Below are 18,942 nucleotides of genomic sequence, written 5' to 3' on the forward strand. Positions count from 1 at the left end.
ATGTTCTCTCACAGTCCCACCCTCGTCGATCAAGGGACCAATAATGCAAATCACTTCAAAATGAATAAAACTTGAAACACAACAAAAGAAAGTAATTTATGGGTTCGTTAAACAATAAGATGCGAGCGTTGCTGTGTTTTTGGTAGTGTGTGAGTGATAAGGGAGGAGAAGACGGACTACAAGGCTGGGGTTACACCACTGGCAGATACAATCTAGAGGAACAGATGTAAAAGGCTTTTATATCCCTCATCTGCCTCTTCCTGAAATAAACCCCCGCTGACCTTTTTCTCACATTCATGCAAGCACGCACACACACACTACATACACACACATTACATACACTATATACACACAGACTCACACAAAGGCACAAAGAGAGGGTTGCAAAATCTCTAGTAACGTATCTTTAAAAATAAAAACATTTTCTGACCAACATCTAGCACGTATAGTTTAGACAGCGGCAGATACGGTTCCCTCTAAAGCACCGGCCTGTAGCTGCTAACCCTGATTACGTTTCCACACCTGGGCAGATGCCACTGCTGCAGGGGAGGAGACCGCGACCTTTCACCTCGACAGTGCTCAGCCAGACGCTGGTCAAGGAGCTCAATGCACAGTTTGCTAACAAAGTTCCAATCTCCACAATCGCCGGAGCCCAGGATGTGATACAGTGTATCTGATTTCACACGCGATCATAAGACTTTCCAATAGCGCATGTGCACACACACACACACACACACACACACGATCCACGTGCCATATGCATCTCTCTGAGGGACAATACAGCAGCTGCCAAAGTGACAAAGAGCCTGCCTGAACCCGTAGTGGAGAGGAGAGAAGCTAGCTAGGACAACCCACGCTGGAGCTGCCATTTGGGGAGCTGGGGGGGGGGGGTCTTGCAGGGGGATGGAGGAGGCAGTGGAGTGGGGGATGGGCCAGCCTGGCAGGCAGCAGCACAGGAAGAAAATAACTCTCCACGAGGAAGCGCCTCCGTACCTCCCGAGCCCATTAATCATCTCAGCATTTGGGCAGGCCCAGGCAGACGGAACCCGGCCTGGAGAACGCAGACGGGCCAGCCGCGCAGACGGGCCAGCCGCGCAGACGGGCCAGCCGCGCAGTCTCCGGTGGTGGATGGGAGCACGTGAGGGTGAGCTAATGAATAATAAAAGGGAATAGCACACAAAACAAAACCACACCTCACACAAAAACCTTGTAATGTTTCATCCATCCATAAAGAGCAAAACTCGTCTCCTCCCATCTGCTCCCCAGCGTTGCCCCCACAACACACACCCACCCACACACACCCACCACTACCCCTCCCATCTGTTGTCTGAATGTGTGTGTGTGTGTGTCCTAGGATGACACAGCAGTCATACACTGGCACAGTGGAGCACCAGTAAACGAACCCTCCCCTCACACACACCCCCACCCACCCACCCCAGGGCTTTTAACAGAGTGTACTGTACCCTCCTCCACCAGTTCTCATAAATCCAGCACTGCCCCCCCCCCACTGACCGCTGCAGTGGACTAAACAATGCACAAAACAGCAGCTTCTTTGCAGCACATCCAGAGTCTAAACTCACACGTGTGTGTACGTGAGCTACCGCTCCTGTCTGCCCCACGCTCTCCCCGCGAGCACCACTCACACTCGCTACGAGTACACCAGCACGACACACAAAAGGAAGGGCATCTTAATCCCCGAAAACCTGCCATCGCGATGCGGAGCATTACGCAAGCGGGTTAAGACCGGCACAACGGCACAGCGAGGTGGCTACGGATCAGAGCCTGGGTCCCACAGGTCGAGGAGTCCGAGCTCGTGAGGTAGGAAGGAAAATAGAAGGAAGGCTTTTGACTGCTGGTGGTAGTAGCGGCTACCGCCTCGCCTTCTGTACAAGGAACCCGCACGCCAACCAAAACACAGGACCAAACGCAGCCGGCACAGTGGCCAAACACAGCCAGCTGTCAACAAACACCAACACTGTATCCAGCGACGCCGTGACCTGAATGCATAGACATCGTTCACATCTTCTGCATGTTAATCGGTGCATTAACAATGTGTAATGAGGACCTACACGTGCCGCGTCTTAAAACATATGTCCCTAGGCGTTGAAAATAGCCTCGTATGGCTGCATTAACAGGAACCGGCACTGAAAACATAACGTAGTACATAACGTTACATTCACGCGAGGGAGGACACTCATGTCAGCTTTTATGCAGCCCACAAGAATAAGGGTAGCACAATCAACAGACCAATTCATTAGCTAAAATCACTGCCAAAAATTGGGGATGTTATTTGAATTACTCATTATTATTCAAATTACAGAGTGATAAAGCTGCCATTTCCAAATAAGCGTCAGAAACATTCAAATCTAATGAAAATTTAATTATTAAATGCCAAACACTCTCATTGAGTGTTTTGGGCCTTACAACAAACAGTACCGCATTTTCCTTTGAGTGTGCTGCATGAAATCCTGTTAATGACGGTCAAGACATCGGTCAAGTTGCTTGATCTTTATGATCAGAGATCAGGGCTACATGATCTAAATGTGACCTTTACCATTCTTCTCTATAAGGACTCTGCTGGATGTCCATGTTGTACGATAAGTACAACTGGACGTTTACCGCTCCGCTCTGACGGACGTTTGCTGTCTGCTCTATGAGATCTCTGCCGTCAGGGCTCTGCCAGTCTAGGCAGACTTCAGTGAGGAACTTCTCCACTGTGCACCTCACAGCGCCGACTCCAACCACTGCCCGTCTCTAAATGTGCAGGCTTTTGTTTCTCTCTGCTCGGTGCCCTTGGCTCTGATTTTTTCTTCCAACCCCACGCTTCACACCACAGGTGCTGTTCTTCTCCACCAAGATCCTGACTTTGTCACACACAAAACTTTCTTTCCTCTCCCGCATGGCTCCAGAACCTCTGGACCGGCGCTCTGCAGTCTGGAAGCGAGACACTAGCGTGGGCTCCTTGGACAGGCTGCTCACATCCTGCACCTCCTCCGGGAGACCGGGACCGACGCTTCGCTTTGACACGGCCCAAGTGGCAAAAGCATCCTACCGTACTCAAGGAGCTCCATTTACTCAACCAGCCAGAACCCTTAGCAGCGCACGCAGGTGGGGGCTAATTACCGTGTGATATTTCAAAAGCAACAGGTTACACCTGTTCTCAATCGCAACTGCAATAATTAACCTGCGAGTACGGTTTCACGAAGTAAGTTAATATTGAAGACTAGCTTTGTCTTTCACCTGGCTGTACCAAACGAGCACACAGGGACAGATGCAGCGGGACGAGCGAGGAGGGGAGAGAAACAAACGGGTGCGTTACTTACATTCTTAGCTCTGTGGTGCAGTGGCCCTTCTCTCTCTATCTGTGTGCAGTCATCCTCACTGAAGCACTCGGCACAGGGGCCTCTCACAAGGTACAGCGTCACAGGTACCGCTGCCCGGACGCCCGATCACACGCACTCAACCGGGAGAGCCACGACTGGAGGGAGAGAGAGACACACACACACACACACACAGGCACCGTTAATGCGACGCGATGCACGGCTACAGGTTCACAACATGTCCAGAGCGTCCCGACGGCCTAGTGAACGTAACCGTGGAATGAGCATAAAAGCGACGAGATGCGGAGAGGTAGCAGATGGGCTGCGTGAGCCCTTCGCCAAAGCCACGCTAGCACTAGCTGCCGTGGCTACGGCTGTTAAGCAGGACAACTTCACAGGTTCAAAATAGCCCACTACCTTGAAGACTCACGGCACAGCGACAAGGCTGAGCACCTTCTGGAGGCAGTAGGAGTCGCTATATTAAGAGAACTCTGACATCAGCAGCGCACACACCTTTAAGACACTCGTGGGCCCTGCAGTGTAAGGGGGGGGGGGTGGGGGGTGTAAAAAGGCAGTCACAGAAGTAAAAGGTGCACTAATTAAGAATCCCCCTAGAGTTTTTACAATGTCTGGCATTATTAATGATTCAAACTCTAGATCTTGCAAGCAGTTATCATCTTGATAAGGATTTGCTTGCTTGATCAGAATATGCAGATTGTTTAGGGGGATCTTGGGTATGTGTGACAATAGGAACATGTGAGTTCATTTGGTGTTTTCTTTTTTTCTTTGGGGGGGGGGGATTTAATGTAACGAGTGCCAATATTAATGTTCATATTTACAACAGACATTAACTTTTAAAAACCTCTCATTCTGATTTTTTTTCTCTAATACTTTTACTAACAACCATCTTCATCTGTTTAACAGTGGACTCTGAAGAAATATTATCCTGATGTCATAATTTACCTGCTGTCTTAACAATGTTTACACAAACAAGTGTTTACAACAGAGCAGTTGGTATTGTATTACTTCTCAGAGAAGTAATGTGTATCAGTGTCCAGACAGCCACTACTCATGGCCGTGAGGGTTCATTTAAAGCATCAGGACACGCGGAGACGGAAAGACTTGCACTGCAGCAGGCCGTATTTTCACACAAAAACACCTGCACGCCTGAACCGTCTGCGCAAATGAAACACTACTTGAATCATCGATAACTGTGGGAAAGGACGTCATCTCTGTGCTGACAACTGAACCGATCGGTTTCCCAGAACCTACCCCCCCCCCCTGCACTCTTATTCCGAGGTTACATCCACAATTAGGCCAAACAGAGTTACCATGGCAACCGGACCAAGAGGTTTTTTATGGGGAAGTACTAAACACACCTCTCAATTCAACGCGGTGCAACCCTGCTACACATACAGCAACATACATCTAAATATACTAAGCCTAGGCTGTCATGACCGAGCGAAGTTAAACAGATAAAAGAGGACAAAGTTCGCATAACCACTGTGATCGTGTGCCACCCGTCACGCTCCTCTGACCTCTGCTGGCACCTGGTTTGACCTGTAGCTATCCATATGCTCTTTGCACTGCCTACCACCTAAGTACACACAACCACAGTCGATGAGGGAAGGCAAATACGTGTTGCACATTGACCCACGACCACGCTGTTACTGCTGCTGGCCGAGGGTCCAGACGCCTGGATTCTGGTGTGGAAACACCACGCTCCACTCGGCCCCCATATGAATGAGACGAGGAGCTGCCGTACATCACATGGGCCTTCCTTCCGTCAACACGAGGGTGGATCAACTGTCTCACGGCACTGCGATACCACTCCGCTCTCAACTGCCTAAAACACGCCAAGCCTTTATTTAATCAACACACCTTGATAATAAGGACATCACAAGTGTCCAAATTAAAAAAAAATGCAAACAATAACACGATCTTCTGCTGATGATCGGTAAACAACTGCGTGGTCAATTCATAAAAAACAAAAACAAACAAAACAATATGCAAGCATAATGGTGTTTGTCTTGATGTATATATATAATGACGGCGAGTGCTGTATAGTGCTGTACAGTGTATATTCCTTGGTAAGTGATGGGACTATATAGGTGCCTTGGTCTAGACGTTAGCCTGAACTTAACTATGCCAATTAACAGCCAGCCATTAAATGGGCAGGAAAGCTCACATCAGACCTGCATACAGGTAGGAACGTTTGCTTGAGACATCTTAAGCCATCCATCTTAATCCATTTACGGAACAAACTGTCGTCTACAGGACTTTAGTCTTTTACCACTCACAACACATTGGCACATCCCTATTCGTTTGCCAAACAAACGGCACTTCACACCACCATTGGGCGCTCACAATAACTAATAGATGTAATGTTTTATACTGCTAAAGTCTGCTTCATGTTCATCAAGCCATCAAACGCGCAATGATGAGTTTAAAACATCTGCAAACAGATGACAGTCTATATTTCTTTGACAGTGTTTGCACTGAGACGAGCCACTGGGATTAGGTTAGCTCGCTCGACGGGGATAATACAACACACGAGGCCTAATAGATAGATTTAAGATATCTAGATTTAAGCAGCGTTGTTAAATGTGGCCACTGCTCCTGGTCACACACACGGCGCTCTTGCCCTGTTTCACGGTGATGTTTTCATCGCAGATCGCACATCTCCACCAGGCTAGCTAACCTAGCCAGCCTGTAACGAGCGCACAAGTTTCACAACGACACACAGTTACTCCTAAAACCACACACACGCCCAGAGAGAGAGCCACACGGGGCGCGTACAGCCACACCGGGGCCGTCTACACCCGTACAACGTTACTGTCCATTAACATTAAAACGTTTCTTCTCCGCTCCTCCGGCGAGCGCACAAAATGGCGACTGCGTGCGGAGAGCTGGAGCCCCGGGAGCGCCGTGTCGTGGTTTCTGTGTTTTCATAGAGTCAGTGACACCAAAAAACACCAACCAGGTCAGGAAACTGACGCTAGACATCAAGGGTGGACGTTAAAGCGACCAGTCGCGGGCGCCACACGCGCCTCCCGGCAGCTATAACGTGATCGGGCTCGTCTGACACCGTCTCACGTCGTCGTGCGTATCTTGAGTGTTTTTGACCCGAGTGTACGAACATGGCGTTAACCCTCACCGGCCACACACGCCGAGGTACGCGCGTTTAAAACACACCACACCGACCACAGTCCGGAAAACCAGCCCGACACATCTTAAACCGAGCAAAAAAATAAAATAAACAGTGCGGGAAAGCCCCGTTACAGGCGTCAAACAACATACGCAACAGTGCGTATTATCTCTGCGGAATACTGCGTAGAATTCTCCCCCCCCCCCTCCGCGCATTCCCGAAAAGACGCGCGCGAGATTTCGCACGCGCCCGCCACTCGTCTCGCGCGGGGATACGCACGCGAGCTTACGCAGTTGGCGTACCTGCGTAGGTGTCCCCGCAAAGCTACCAACCAAAAAAACGGGCCCGGGCTAGCTAGCTGGCTAGCTAATAAACAACCCGGTCGGCCGGGCCGAGCGAGGCGTACGTGTTCGCTCGGGCGACACCGTGGCGCGTGTGTGTGTGTTACGTGAGACGTGAAACAAAACACCAACAAGCCGGCGCACCTCCGCCACAACGTCAGGCCTGGTAACGCCGCTACGCGCTGCGCTAGCTGGCTAGCATCTCCACTCTCCAGCGGCGGAGGGCCCTCTCCACACTCCCACCGCTCGCACGACAACGATTGACTCCCGACACCGACGGAGGAGAGCCCCCCTCCTCGACGGATCCGCTAAAACCCCGCACACCGAGCGCGTCCGTCGCGGCGGGACGCCGAGTTAAGAAACCCACCCCCCCCCCTCGCGCGCGTGTATTTACCTTATTTGTGCGGTTGTCAAGGTGTGCGCGCGCGGGCTCCTTTTTCTTTCCCAGAATCCAGAACAAACAGCTCGAGACGGCGGTGACGTCATGCGCGTGCCGGACGCGCGGAGCGCGAGGACAGCGCTGTCAGTGAAGTGGGGTGGGGGTGGGGGGGGGGGGACGGAGCCTCGGGACGGTCCTGCTAATGACCGAGGAGTCCAGCAAAAAGAGCACATTTATTTTTATTTTTTTACACGTCTTGTTTACGTGATTAGCCGTTATACAAATAAATGTTGACCAAGGCAAATCACATGTTTTGTTTTTTTTTTGTTTTTCATATCATGTTTGTCGGAAGTAAGCTAGGATAGCTAGCTAGCTACGTTAGCTTAAGTTAAACATGCTGTAGCTGTGAGCGGATCTGGCATGTAGTGTATTTCTGCGAAATATTGTTATCTCTCTGTCTCTACCTCTTGAATCACTTTGGCCCGAATGTGCGCCAGTAAAACAGCAAAAAACGATCGATCAACGTCCTAAATACGATGACAGTTCGTCAAAATTGTCCACATTGCGCCCCCGTGTGGTCAGAATCGTAAGAGATTTTAACGTCATTGGTAATAAAAGGTGCCCGAAGACATTTTTGATTTATGTTATTCAGACGTCCTTTACTTAAAATAAACGAATGAATACTTTAATTTAAATGTTCATTGGCAATTTGACTTTGAAGTCTAGTTCCCAATGTCCTTGTAACTAGTTTGTTTCCAGAAGATAATGACCAATTCTTTTTTAATTCTTGCCCTCATGGCACATTTGCTGTGTGTGTCTATATCTGTTTGTGCGTATGCACTTATCTTAAAACAGGACAAGACGCTGTAATATGAAAATAACTGTGTGTAAGTGCTACATTATACACTAGGTTGTATAGAAAGGTGTGCTTTTCTTTCACATTCAAGGGTTAGGGGAAGATAGTCTCATCCTGGTGAGACTCTATTCCTCTCTCACCCCCTTCTGGTGGTTTTCTAAAAGTGGTGTGTAATATTTCTGTTCTTCCTTTGACTGTGCTCTTCTGGACTGAGATTGATACTGACATTCCTAGGAGCTGTGTAGTCTGGTCAGAGTGTCAGTGACCAGTCCTCTGACCAAACTGAGAACATGTGCATCAGGACTGTACCATGGAAGAAAGGAAGAATGTGGCCTGGACTGATGAATCATGTTTTGTTTACACCACAAACATCTGTGCTCTTTAAAAAAAATGCTGAAGAATGGTTTGAGGAACATGATAAAGAGTTCAAGGTGTTGACAAGGCGTATGCTGTTGACCAAGTTCCCCAGATCACAACACTGTTCCATGGAGTCCCCACCTCACAACATACAGGACTTAATGGATCTTAATGGGAGCAGTATCTGGTATCTGATACTGACGCTTTGTAGAGTCTATGCCTCGAAGGTTCAAAGGTGGTTTAATTGTTACGGCTGATCCATGTACATGATGTGCTACCTCATGAAGGCTCAGCAAAAACTCAGTAGTGTTTGTTACTGCTCTATTTACATTTACAGGACAGCTGGATCCACATTGTCCGGAATGTGTCCCGCATCTCGTCTGAGAGGGAGAGAGAGAGAGAGAGAGGGAGAGAGGGAGAGAGAGTGAGCATTAGTAGAGACTCAAAGGCAGTGTGGTGTAGAACAGGGTTTGATTAGTGTTGGTAGGTGTGTGGGAGCTGGTTCAGGTTTGGAGGTGAACATCAGTGTTTTCAATTTGATGCAAGCCACCACAAACTTTTGCTGAAGGAACCTGCATGAGACAGCTGGCTGTCCAGAACTAACCGGCAGGTCGTGGGCCTTGTTAGTTGGAGTGACCATAGAGTTCTCTAGTAAGAAAGTGTTGACTTGGGGATCTCCAGCGATATACTCCAGTGAAATATAGCAGCTCACTCATGCTGGATGTAGCTTTATGTGAGGAGCTGCCATCCAGGAGGAGATGTCTGCTAGGCATGCCACAGTATGAGCAGTAACCAGTGTTGGAGTGCGGAAAGGAAAAAAACCTTTAGCATGACAGTGATATGAGAAATCATTTGAGGATATGAATTCACTAAGAGAGTGGGAGTAGAGGGAGAACCGGAGAGGACACCACGGAAGTGTCTGTATGGTGCAGATATAGATCCCCACCATGTCACCTGATATGACCGTCCCTCCAGGTATGCGGCAGACCATCGCAATGCCATGGCATTAATTCCAAAGCTCGTGGAGGTGGACAGAAGAATCTTCTTGTTGTCCGTGCTGAACGTGGCTGAGGGATGGAGATTAATCAGGAACGACACCAGCTTGGTCGATCTCACAGAACACAGCTTCTCAGCTTCTCACCTCGGTGGAACGTGTTAAACCCACATTAAACCCACACTGGTTAGGATCTTTTAGTTCATTTCGTTGCAAGACACTCGGCGGATTGTAATGAGCACATTCAAGAATTAGACGTGATACCGTTGGTTGGTTGCAGGTGGCTAAAGTGTCGAGTGAGGGCTTTGTCAGGATCAGTATGAGCCGGTCTGTCTGAAAGGCCTTTGGTACATAATAGGATGACAAGAAACCCTTTACAGTTGAAGATATGAAAGGAAGCAGGTTTTGCGAGATGGTTTAGAGACGTGCGGAAGGGTGTAAAGGGCTGGAGACAGGACCTCTAGTCGAGATAAGATTTTCCTGTGGAAAGTCAAGAAAACCATGCTAAGGCAGTAAGGTTTACTGTAGTTTAGAAGTAGTGCTAGGAGGAAAGGACTGGTATATTTAGTCAATCTTCTCATCAAATAAGGTGGCCAAGTCATCGGTGGTGGGGGATGGGAGTTTAGAAGGTGCCTCAGAGCCTGCATGATTCAGACGCTGCCAGCTTTTCCTCCTTGAATCCTGCCTTATCAGCACTCACATTGGAGGAGACGTTTGCTAGAGGAGCACGGTGGGAGAAGAGATTGGTGTCAGGCTGTGATTTCTTCAACTTTGTTTCAGCTGCTTTTAATCCTTTCCAATTATTGTGTAAGATGTCCAACATAGGAGCTGGATGAGAAAGTCTTCTTGGTCTGGAAGATCAGAGGACAGAGAAGGTCAATGGATTATGAAAGTTGACTTTGAAAGAGATAAATGTTTTGGTGGCACGTTCCTAAAAGCTATACTCATAGAAGCATCACAACACAACGATAATATTTAAATGAACAAATATTACAGTGAACAGTACATCTGTCTCATTTAAGAAGATCTTAACACTATGTAGGTTTTGGGAAACTGCTCTGCTTGACTTTATTTAACGTTATATACTAGTTGTAAGTTGACAAGGCCTCTTTAATTGTAGCACGCCGTATTTCTGCGCGGTCACTGTGGGGTCTGCTCTGGGAGGCCGACGAGAGTTCCAGATCAGGGGAAGAAAGCCGAGCGCGCGCCAGCTGGACCTCCACGCGCGCAGTCAGTATTCCAACCTCAGGTTATTTTCCCATTTAAACCATTTCCCAATTGTGGCTTGTTTCTAAATCACTTTCCCCTTGAATGGGGTCCTTAAATCCTCTTCAAATTGTATTCCTCTGTGGTTTAGGCTGTATTCTTGCCTAGGGGGATATATGATTGATGGGGTTAAATAAATGTTTCTGGGTTTCGGTTCTGTTTTTCACGGATTTTTCATGTCTCAACAATCTGATTTCTACGTTCAAGTTTGCCCCAGTGTAAGACATTCCAGTCCACTTCCTTCAGTAGACATGTTTATATTTGAAGTTAAAAATGTTGAACACGACCGTACTATTTAATTTCTTGGATCACTTATATTTTTGTGGGAACGAGTTCTTAGATTTTAGATTATGAGTTAGTGGATGTTACCACACGGGGGCGCTAGACCTGCACGGCTGTGATATTCCTTGTCAACGGAAACTCAGCAGAGATTCTTAATACGAGTCTAGAGACACAACTGATGAACTGCGTGAGAATTTAATTTTACATGTGTGTATGAGGGCATTAGCACAAGCTTTTTGATGGTGGGTAAAGCTTTGTGTGAGTGTATCATGATTGTGTTTACAATTCTTACAAAGAGTAAACAGCAGTATCTTTTGCTGTAGGTCACAGAAGCTGTATACTGGTGACCCATGACTGGGATGGAATGTTGGTTTGGCATTTTGTCCTGGAGGGGTAAACCACAGTCCAGCATCTGGTCGTAATGAACATCCCCTGTTCTTCGCGAAAACTTGCATAGGAAAAGCGTTTACACCCTCCAGTGCTTGTTCAGAGGATCATATCAATGTAAAATCTACCTATATGTGTCAAAAGCAAACAAAACAAATTTAGTACTTACTACTTCCTAGTCCAAATGCTACTCCTGTTATTTATTTTCATAGATTTAGTTATTTAGCTTATTGAAATACAAAGGAAATAACGTTCACTTGTGGAATATCTTTTTTTGCTATATAAATTTTAAATCAGAGCCAGTGGCATTACATACGTTTGTTTTAGCAGCACAGTTCTGAGACGGCCTTCTTCCACTAAGGTTTTGCACTAAGGTTTGGTTTCTTTCGGCTGCCGTATATGTCTGAGATTGCCCTCTCTTTAAGGATTTCAAAGTAGCAGCTATTCAAGCACTTCATTCCTTTTCTAAGGTTTTTCTTCACTGCATTTCTCTTCTCCAGCCTAGACACATTTTCAGGCGACAGGATGCTTAGAGCTAGCGAGCATCCTGTTTATCTGACCTATGCCTTCTATTTCATCTGTTTTTTTTTGTTTTTTTTTCCTGTGTCATTTTTCTCAGTTGCTCATCTTGAGTTCTTGCAGCATGCCGTATTTCCGTGTGGTCAGTGTGGGGGTCTGCTCTGGGGAGGGGAGGGGAGGGGGGGGGGTGTAAAGTCCAGATCGGGGACAGAAATCGGAGAGCAGCCCAGCCGGACCTCCACCCACACAGTGGTCTCGAGCTCCTCGCCTCTCCTCCCTCCACAGGTTACATCCTTTTCCCAAACATATGACAATTCCGATGACGTGGACAAACATATTGTCATCCTTAATGTACACCCACGCATGCGCACACCCGCACGCGTACAGAAGACATACAACATGCATGTGCATTCATCTCAGATTCTAAGCAACATCATGGAAGGTGAGGAGGGATACAACTAAAAACTAAGTGGCTCTGCATGTGTTTGTACTGCCTGCATCTTTTTACACATATAACCCTGAAATATAAGAAACATGGGCTAAAGAAAGTCACAGGCTGACTAAACGAACACTGAGACTGAAATCAGAATCTCGGGGGGTTGACTGACGAGACATTTTTGTCATCGCAAACATTTCCATTTTTCCTATTTCTATTATTTTCCCTCCTTTTAATTACAAATATAGCCAGACTGTAAAAGGCACTAAAGCTGTTCTCTGCTGTAGTGCACAATGCACGAGCGTTCACGCGATCTAGAGCTCAGAGTTTGTGATTTTTCTTCCCTTTACTTCAGTGACTCTGTACAAACATCAGGATGTGGCTGTAACCATCTGGGGTAAAAGAAGATTACTCTATTGAAGCCTGTTGGTTGAAAGGATGTCTGGTGGCCTTACACAACCTTCCGTGAGGGGCCCTTGTGCTGTTCATATCACCTCAGATCGCAGTCTCTGTGTAAAGTGAGATCAGCCTGTGTCAGTCAACAGACAACAGACTACTTATCACGTCATGATTTTCAAGTCGCCATTGTTTAAATAATCCTGTTTATAATTCTCTGCTCCTGTCTCGGGCACTAACTTCACAGATGTATTTATGTCAGGGTGGATGGATATATAGGCAGGCAAGCAGTTTGGCGTGTAGACAGTAAGTAGTAGCTATGATAGATCTTGACTGATTTCAAGGGAAACTGAAGAATGAATTGTTTGGCAGTTTCTTATATGTATTTATTTTTCATTATTCGACGAATGCAGAATTATGACAAAATTACTTTACAAAAGGCTTTAGAAGTTAGCCAACTAGAACTAGTTTCCTGCTAATTCCCTGGTGTTCCTCTATTTCAGTATCTACGTGTGTTGCAGACAGATGCGACAGGCAGCAGATGACGGTTGCATGCAATACAAAACAAACAATTTGTTTGTTAAAACTGTAATTCGCGTAAGGAATTCTAACCAATCAAAGAGGAGGAATCTCACAGCGGTGTGACGCGCGGGTTAAAAACAATAAATATATTTTATATAATATTTTGTTAATGGTTGTAATTCGCGTAAGGAATTCTAACCAATCAGAGAGGTGGGATCTCCGGTCGGCGTTACGCGCAGGTTACAGGCCATAAACGACAGTCCACCGCTGAATGTTGTCAGATCGGCACACCCCGAAACGCGTGTAGGAGAAAATGTTCTCATAAAAAGAAACCATTTCTGCATTTATTTTGACAAATGGCAGTGCTGTAGGGTCAAGCCATTGGTAAGTGATCCTAAACTTTGTAGATTCGTGTAGTTGAGTTTGCTTTTGCCGTTTTGTTTAAGTAGAAAAGGCTCTCTTCTCGGTTTGGGGAATGGAATATCCTGTACAAGCCTGTGAGAGACCGACTGACTTTGGAAGGAACCCAGTTGAGTTGGCCGCTCCACTGGACCAGGACGGCGCTCTGTGGTAGCAGTACGTCCTTCGTAGTGGTAAGATAAAGTGTTTACATTTCCCTCGTTTGTTAAATGTAGTATTCTGTTTCCTTCATGTCTTCATTTGATTGCCATAATCAGTCAGGCAATCGGACAGAAAACCAGAAAAACGAGAACATTGTCAGTTGGGGCTTGATGCCAGACATGCAATGTTTAAACCGTATTAGAAGAGCAGCGATGACAAAATATACACGAATTGTTTAATCTGTTGACGTCTAGCGCTTGCCAATGCGAATACAGAAAAACATGTTCATGAGTGTTGTGTGGACTTTAATGGTACACTTTCGTGTGATTTAGAGGCAAACAACTACCGTTAATAATGAGCTGGGCTACACAGTACGTATTAAGGTTGTGTTGCTTTAGGGCGATGTTCCAGAGGTCATGCATTTTATATATATATATATATATATATATATATATATATATATATATATATATATATATATATATATATATAAAAAACTTATTATATAAATATAACTTCACACACACAGACGAGGGTATAATTCACCCCTTCTTCCTTTTGATTACCTTAAAAAGCAATTGTTACTTTATTCAAGTGGATGTTATAGTGTGCTTAATTTATTTTTGTAGGATAGCAAACGATCGCTCTGTGGTGAGCAGAACACTTTTCACCTTGATGAACCTGGATCCTTAGGGTTTGCATGGTCTCTCTGATGGAGGTTGATATACCACCTCAGTGAAGCGAAATCTAGCAGTCGTCATTTGGCTCACCTGTGTGTCTGTAGAACATGGACACTAGTCGGTGTGAAGGATATGGGCAAAACATCTCGTTTTTCTACTCTCTGAGTAACAAGTCCATCATCCCACAATGGAAGTCCATCGACTTTGTGGTGGTGGGCCTCGGGGTCCCGGTCTGCATTTTTATCGTCCTTGCCAACATGTTGGTCATGGCCGCCATCGTGGTGAACCGACGCTTCCATTTCCCCATCTACTACCTGCTGGGCAACATGGCGGCGGCTGATCTCTTCGCCGGGATCTCCTACTTCTACCTCATCTTCCACACGGGGCCGTGGACCATCGGGCTGTCGCAGAAGCAGTGGCTGGTGCGTGGGGCCCTCATCGAGATGAGCCTGATGGCCTCCGTGGTCAACCTGCTGGCCGTGGCGTGGGAGCGGCACCAGACGGTCTTCACCATGCAGCTGCACAGCACCATGTCCAACCGTCGCGTGCTGCTCTTCATCGTTGCCATCTGGGCGGTGGCCGTGGTCATGGGCATGGTGCCCACCATGGGCTGGAACTGCGTGTGCGACCTGGCCTCGTGCTCCACGGTGGCCCCGCTGTACTCGCGTAGCTTCCTGGTCTTCTGGGCCAGCCTCAACCTCCTCACCTTCTCCGTGATGGTGGGCATCTACGCCCGGATCTTCTTCTACGTGCGACGCAACAGCCGGAGCATCGGCCCGCACGCCGCTGATGCCGGCCACAACGACACGCTCGTCGGACTCATGAAAACGGTCTCCATGATTCTGGGTAAGGGATGCAAGCCTGTTTTTTTTTATTATTTTTTTTATTTTATTTTTTCCTCTCTCTCTCTCTCTCTCGTTTCTCTGGTTGAGGTCACTAATAAGTGGCTTAGGCTAAGGTTACTAACCACGCTCGTATACAGGATAGCCCCAGGGAGGATATAACACTTTGTCCGGTTCGCTGGTATATAATCTGTTGTTTGGCCCGCTCTGGAATGGTAATTGCACGGTGACGTTTTCAAGACGACGGATGTTAATTGACTGAAGTGGTTGCGTCTAATGAAAACGGGTCTGAGGATCCTCAGATGTACTTCACCGTCTACGGCCACGTAGTTCAGAAAACAGGATGTGAGCGCAGTGTGCACACGCGTGGGGGGGGGGCTGGGGATGCCGCTTCACAAAGCCTAATGCTGTTTGTATGTCCTTCCGTTTTCCCACCCCCTCAGGCACCTTTGTGATCTGTTGGACTCCCGGCCTGGTCATTCTGTTGCTGGATGGGCTGGAATGTAAGGAGTGTGAGGTGCTGAAATACGAGAAGTACTGCCTGGTCTTGGCAGAGTGCAACTCGCTGGTGAACCCCATCATCTACTCCTGCCGGGACGAGGAGATGAGGAACACCTTCAGACGCCTCCTCTGTTACTTCTGCAGGCGCGAGGAGGAGCAGGAAGAGAGCACCACTGACATGCGGAGCGACACTCTGAACAAAGAGCGTCTGCTTTCTGAGAACTTCAACCACACAGATCACTTTACTTTGTGAGCTCCAGCACCTTTTAATGGACTCGGGCCCTTGAGCATGAATGTCTGAAGTATTGCAAGAACCGAACAGTCATCTGTACTGATAATTCCACAAATGGCACAGGTTTAGTAAATAAACTGTTGGGATGATCACAGACACTCCCTGATGGTGTGTGTTCTTGCCATTTGGGCGTGTTCATTCCTGTAATTAAAGCAGTCATGAGTTGTGTGCTGTTTCAGTTACTGAGGTGCACTGACTTGCTATAATGGACAGTCTGGTGTGGTAACACTTTTTAGTGGTAATTGCAGATAGTAGACGTGTGTGTGTGTGTGTATATATATATATACACATATACGTACACACGCATGAGAGAGAGAGAGAGGTAAGAATAGGAGAGGGTTTACCAGTTTAACAACAATGCGTGAGTGCAGTCAAGCGTCTCTCTTCCATGTCTAATAGTTTTGAAAAGCGTGGATGTTACTCCCACTGGATTCAAGAAAGCATGAACATCTTCTGGAAAGTGCTTTTGTGTTCTGTGTAAATGAGTTCATTCTCCTTCCTTTTGAGTGTCGATAATTTTGCGTGTTATGTTGAAATCATGGCAGTGTTTCAATGTGGTACAAAAGTATTTGAAAAGACTTTTGTTCTTGATGTATGCTCTTGTAAGAAAAAGGATTTACCTATATGGCCTTTGGCAAGATCTGTTTATCCAAGCAGAGGATGTGTTCAGATTACATTATTTCAAATGGGTGTTGGATGGCAAAAGAAGTTTTGTAAATATTTATGTACATAAAAGTAGCCCGATATGCTAATGATCATAAACCACACACCAGGATCAAAAGCACACTAGATTATTTTATTAGTTTTTGCTTTTCTAATAAGGAACACTACAATTCTCATATTGTTTTTTTTTCTCTTACTAGAACAGTTCTAAAGTTGAGGTATAAAAGGAGTTCGTAACAGACTAGCAAGTCTGAGAATGGCGAGGCGTATATACAAGGAAAATGGAGATGACAGGAGAGGTAGAGAAAGGGGTGTGGTAACTACAGAAGGAGTGAGATGGGAGAAAGGATATACTACACTAAAAAACACCTCAGTACCATTTGTTTTGGTGCAGTAGAATTAACCTCGATTCATGATAATCTGAAGTGGCCTTTGACACCATGTGTTGTTCACATGCATCTTAGAGTAAAATGCTGATCTAGGCTCTAGGTACTGACCAGTTTATTACTATCAGTACCATTGCCTTGTCATGTGGACATTGACCTTGGCTGCTAGATTAGGGCCCCATTTCGAACTGAGGATCAATTCTTCATATGAAGCTTGATTTTGGACTGCTGTAATCAGCAGCGTGTGGGCATCACAAGTTCCGATATGAGTAGTTCTGGCCAGGGATCATGCTACACAACTCTGGGGGGGGAAAATCATTATTGTAGGATCTTTCCGCTCTCTGCGTTTCCTCTTAAGTGATAAAATCAGCTGGAGTAGAGTACAGCGTTAACGTTGCAGTGCTGTGGATCAGCCTTCCTTGTCGGCCCACCTCACCTCCGCCTAACATGCTCGTGCATGTCAACGTTTGTGCCCCGCGATCGTACATCTGCAAAACGTTAAAAGACCAAAACAAAAGATCACGCTGTTCGTGAAGTACGGATTGCTACCCGCTCGGTCTGCATTCATGCAATTAAAGACGGCAGCCACACGAAAGACAAAACAGACTGCATTCTCAGACGTGTTTTCAATCACAGGTAAAATTGCCTTTGGGTATGTGTGTAAAATGCCGGAATGCGGAATAGGTGGACTCCCGAATTGCGCAAAACAGCCAATCGTAAAAACGCCAATAAAAACACGGACGACTCTTGCCTTTTGTTAAGGGCAGTGTTCAAGTGATTTAACCGTCCTAGTCGTTTAGTAGAACCTCTACAACCTGTAACACGGCTGTTCATCCCTTCTTAAAACCTTTCGACATAGGTTAGCTAAAGCTATGCAGGGCCAGATGTGTATTATTTACTGCTGACTGTGTTCAGAAACTACTCGTTCAAATCTTACTAATTAAAGGGATGGGGATCGTAATTATCGTAATTAATCGGCTGTTACACGTTGGGAAATACAAAACCTAGGTACGGCCAAGATCAAAAGAGCACCGGTGCCTAAAAGAAAAAAACGTTTTATGCTATTTACCGACACCGGTTATCATGGTGTCACGTTTTTGCTGAACTGATCTAAGAAGCAGATCATATTTTAAGGGAATTCTGAATGCACCATATACAAACGGAACCAGCTCTGACAGAAGCAGATAAAACAATCTGGCAACACTCAAAAATCCCAATTCAAAGTGAAACGGAAACATCAAAACGTTATCGAGATCATAAAAAAAGAAAAAGGCGAATAAACCAGGTAATTAAAAAAGGTAACAGCTCTTACATTGAGAGAGAAAAAACACACATTCCACAACCTGTACAAAGACATCCATAGATGACTGGTACATCAAAACAAACAAACAAAAGTGTTGGTGGGGAGTGTTAAAGAGTAATTTGGTGTAATAATAGCATTCGATATAAGAGACATATGAAATGTTTTAACTAACATTAATCAACACAGGACACTATGATCTGTGTAATTTCTTGAAAAGGTCCTTAAAGTTTGTTCTTTGTTGTATACATATAAACAAAACCCCTCTTACATTTCAGTTGCTGAGTCCTTTGTATAACAAGTTTCATTTATATATATATCACAATGCCCTGGTGCTGCGGTGACTAGTTCAACTGTATTCAGAAGAAAACGAGGGAGAGAGACATTAACAACGGCTCAGTCTCCAACGTCCAAAGAGAAGGTCGACATTAGTCTGCAAGATCCTCGGTACTGGCTGCGGTTCACCTTGAAGCTACAGCACACCTAACGCTAGTTTTTGGTTAAACTTCAAAAG

At 46.2% G+C, this 18,942-nt stretch overlaps 2 protein-coding genes across 13 annotated transcripts in view; one reads left to right on the top strand and one right to left on the bottom strand.

Moving 5' to 3' along the window:
• brd4 (bromodomain containing 4) overlaps positions 1–7,338 on the bottom strand; it is a 30,957-nt gene extending 23,619 nt beyond the window's left edge. Inside the window, exons 1-2 of one of the 5 annotated variants that reach the window (XM_077009996.1) lie at positions 7,204–7,338; positions 3,324–3,478 (exon numbers count right to left, since the gene is read on the bottom strand). The gene's annotated coding sequence lies outside the window, so the exon portion shown is untranslated. The other 4 variants (XM_077010000.1, XM_077009999.1, XM_077009998.1 and 1 more) reach the window with 4 other exon arrangements.
• A 2,737-nt stretch (positions 7,339–10,075) lies between these two features.
• lpar2a (lysophosphatidic acid receptor 2a) lies at positions 10,076–18,324 on the top strand. 8 transcript variants are annotated; one of them, XM_077010006.1, is made up of 6 exons: positions 10,076–10,125; positions 10,208–10,270; positions 10,516–10,625; positions 13,653–13,796; positions 14,394–15,290; positions 15,730–18,324. In XM_077010006.1, exons 5-6 carry the CDS (start codon positions 14,552–14,554, stop codon positions 16,038–16,040), a joined length of 1,050 nt encoding a protein of 349 aa, XP_076866121.1. In that variant the 5' UTR covers positions 10,076–10,125; positions 10,208–10,270; positions 10,516–10,625; positions 13,653–13,796; positions 14,394–14,551; the 3' UTR covers positions 16,041–18,324. The 8 variants fall into 8 exon arrangements, with proteins under 8 accessions (XP_076866121.1, XP_076866122.1, XP_076866119.1 ...); XM_077010007.1 differs by having other exon boundaries at positions 10,106–10,270; positions 10,516–10,644; XM_077010004.1 differs by having other exon boundaries at positions 10,106–10,270.
• The last annotated feature ends 618 nt before the right edge of the window (positions 18,325–18,942 follow it).

The sequence above is a fragment of the Brachyhypopomus gauderio genome, chromosome 6, assembly GCF_052324685.1.
Source record: "Brachyhypopomus gauderio isolate BG-103 chromosome 6, BGAUD_0.2, whole genome shotgun sequence".
NCBI lineage: Eukaryota > Metazoa > Chordata > Actinopteri > Gymnotiformes > Hypopomidae > Brachyhypopomus > Brachyhypopomus gauderio.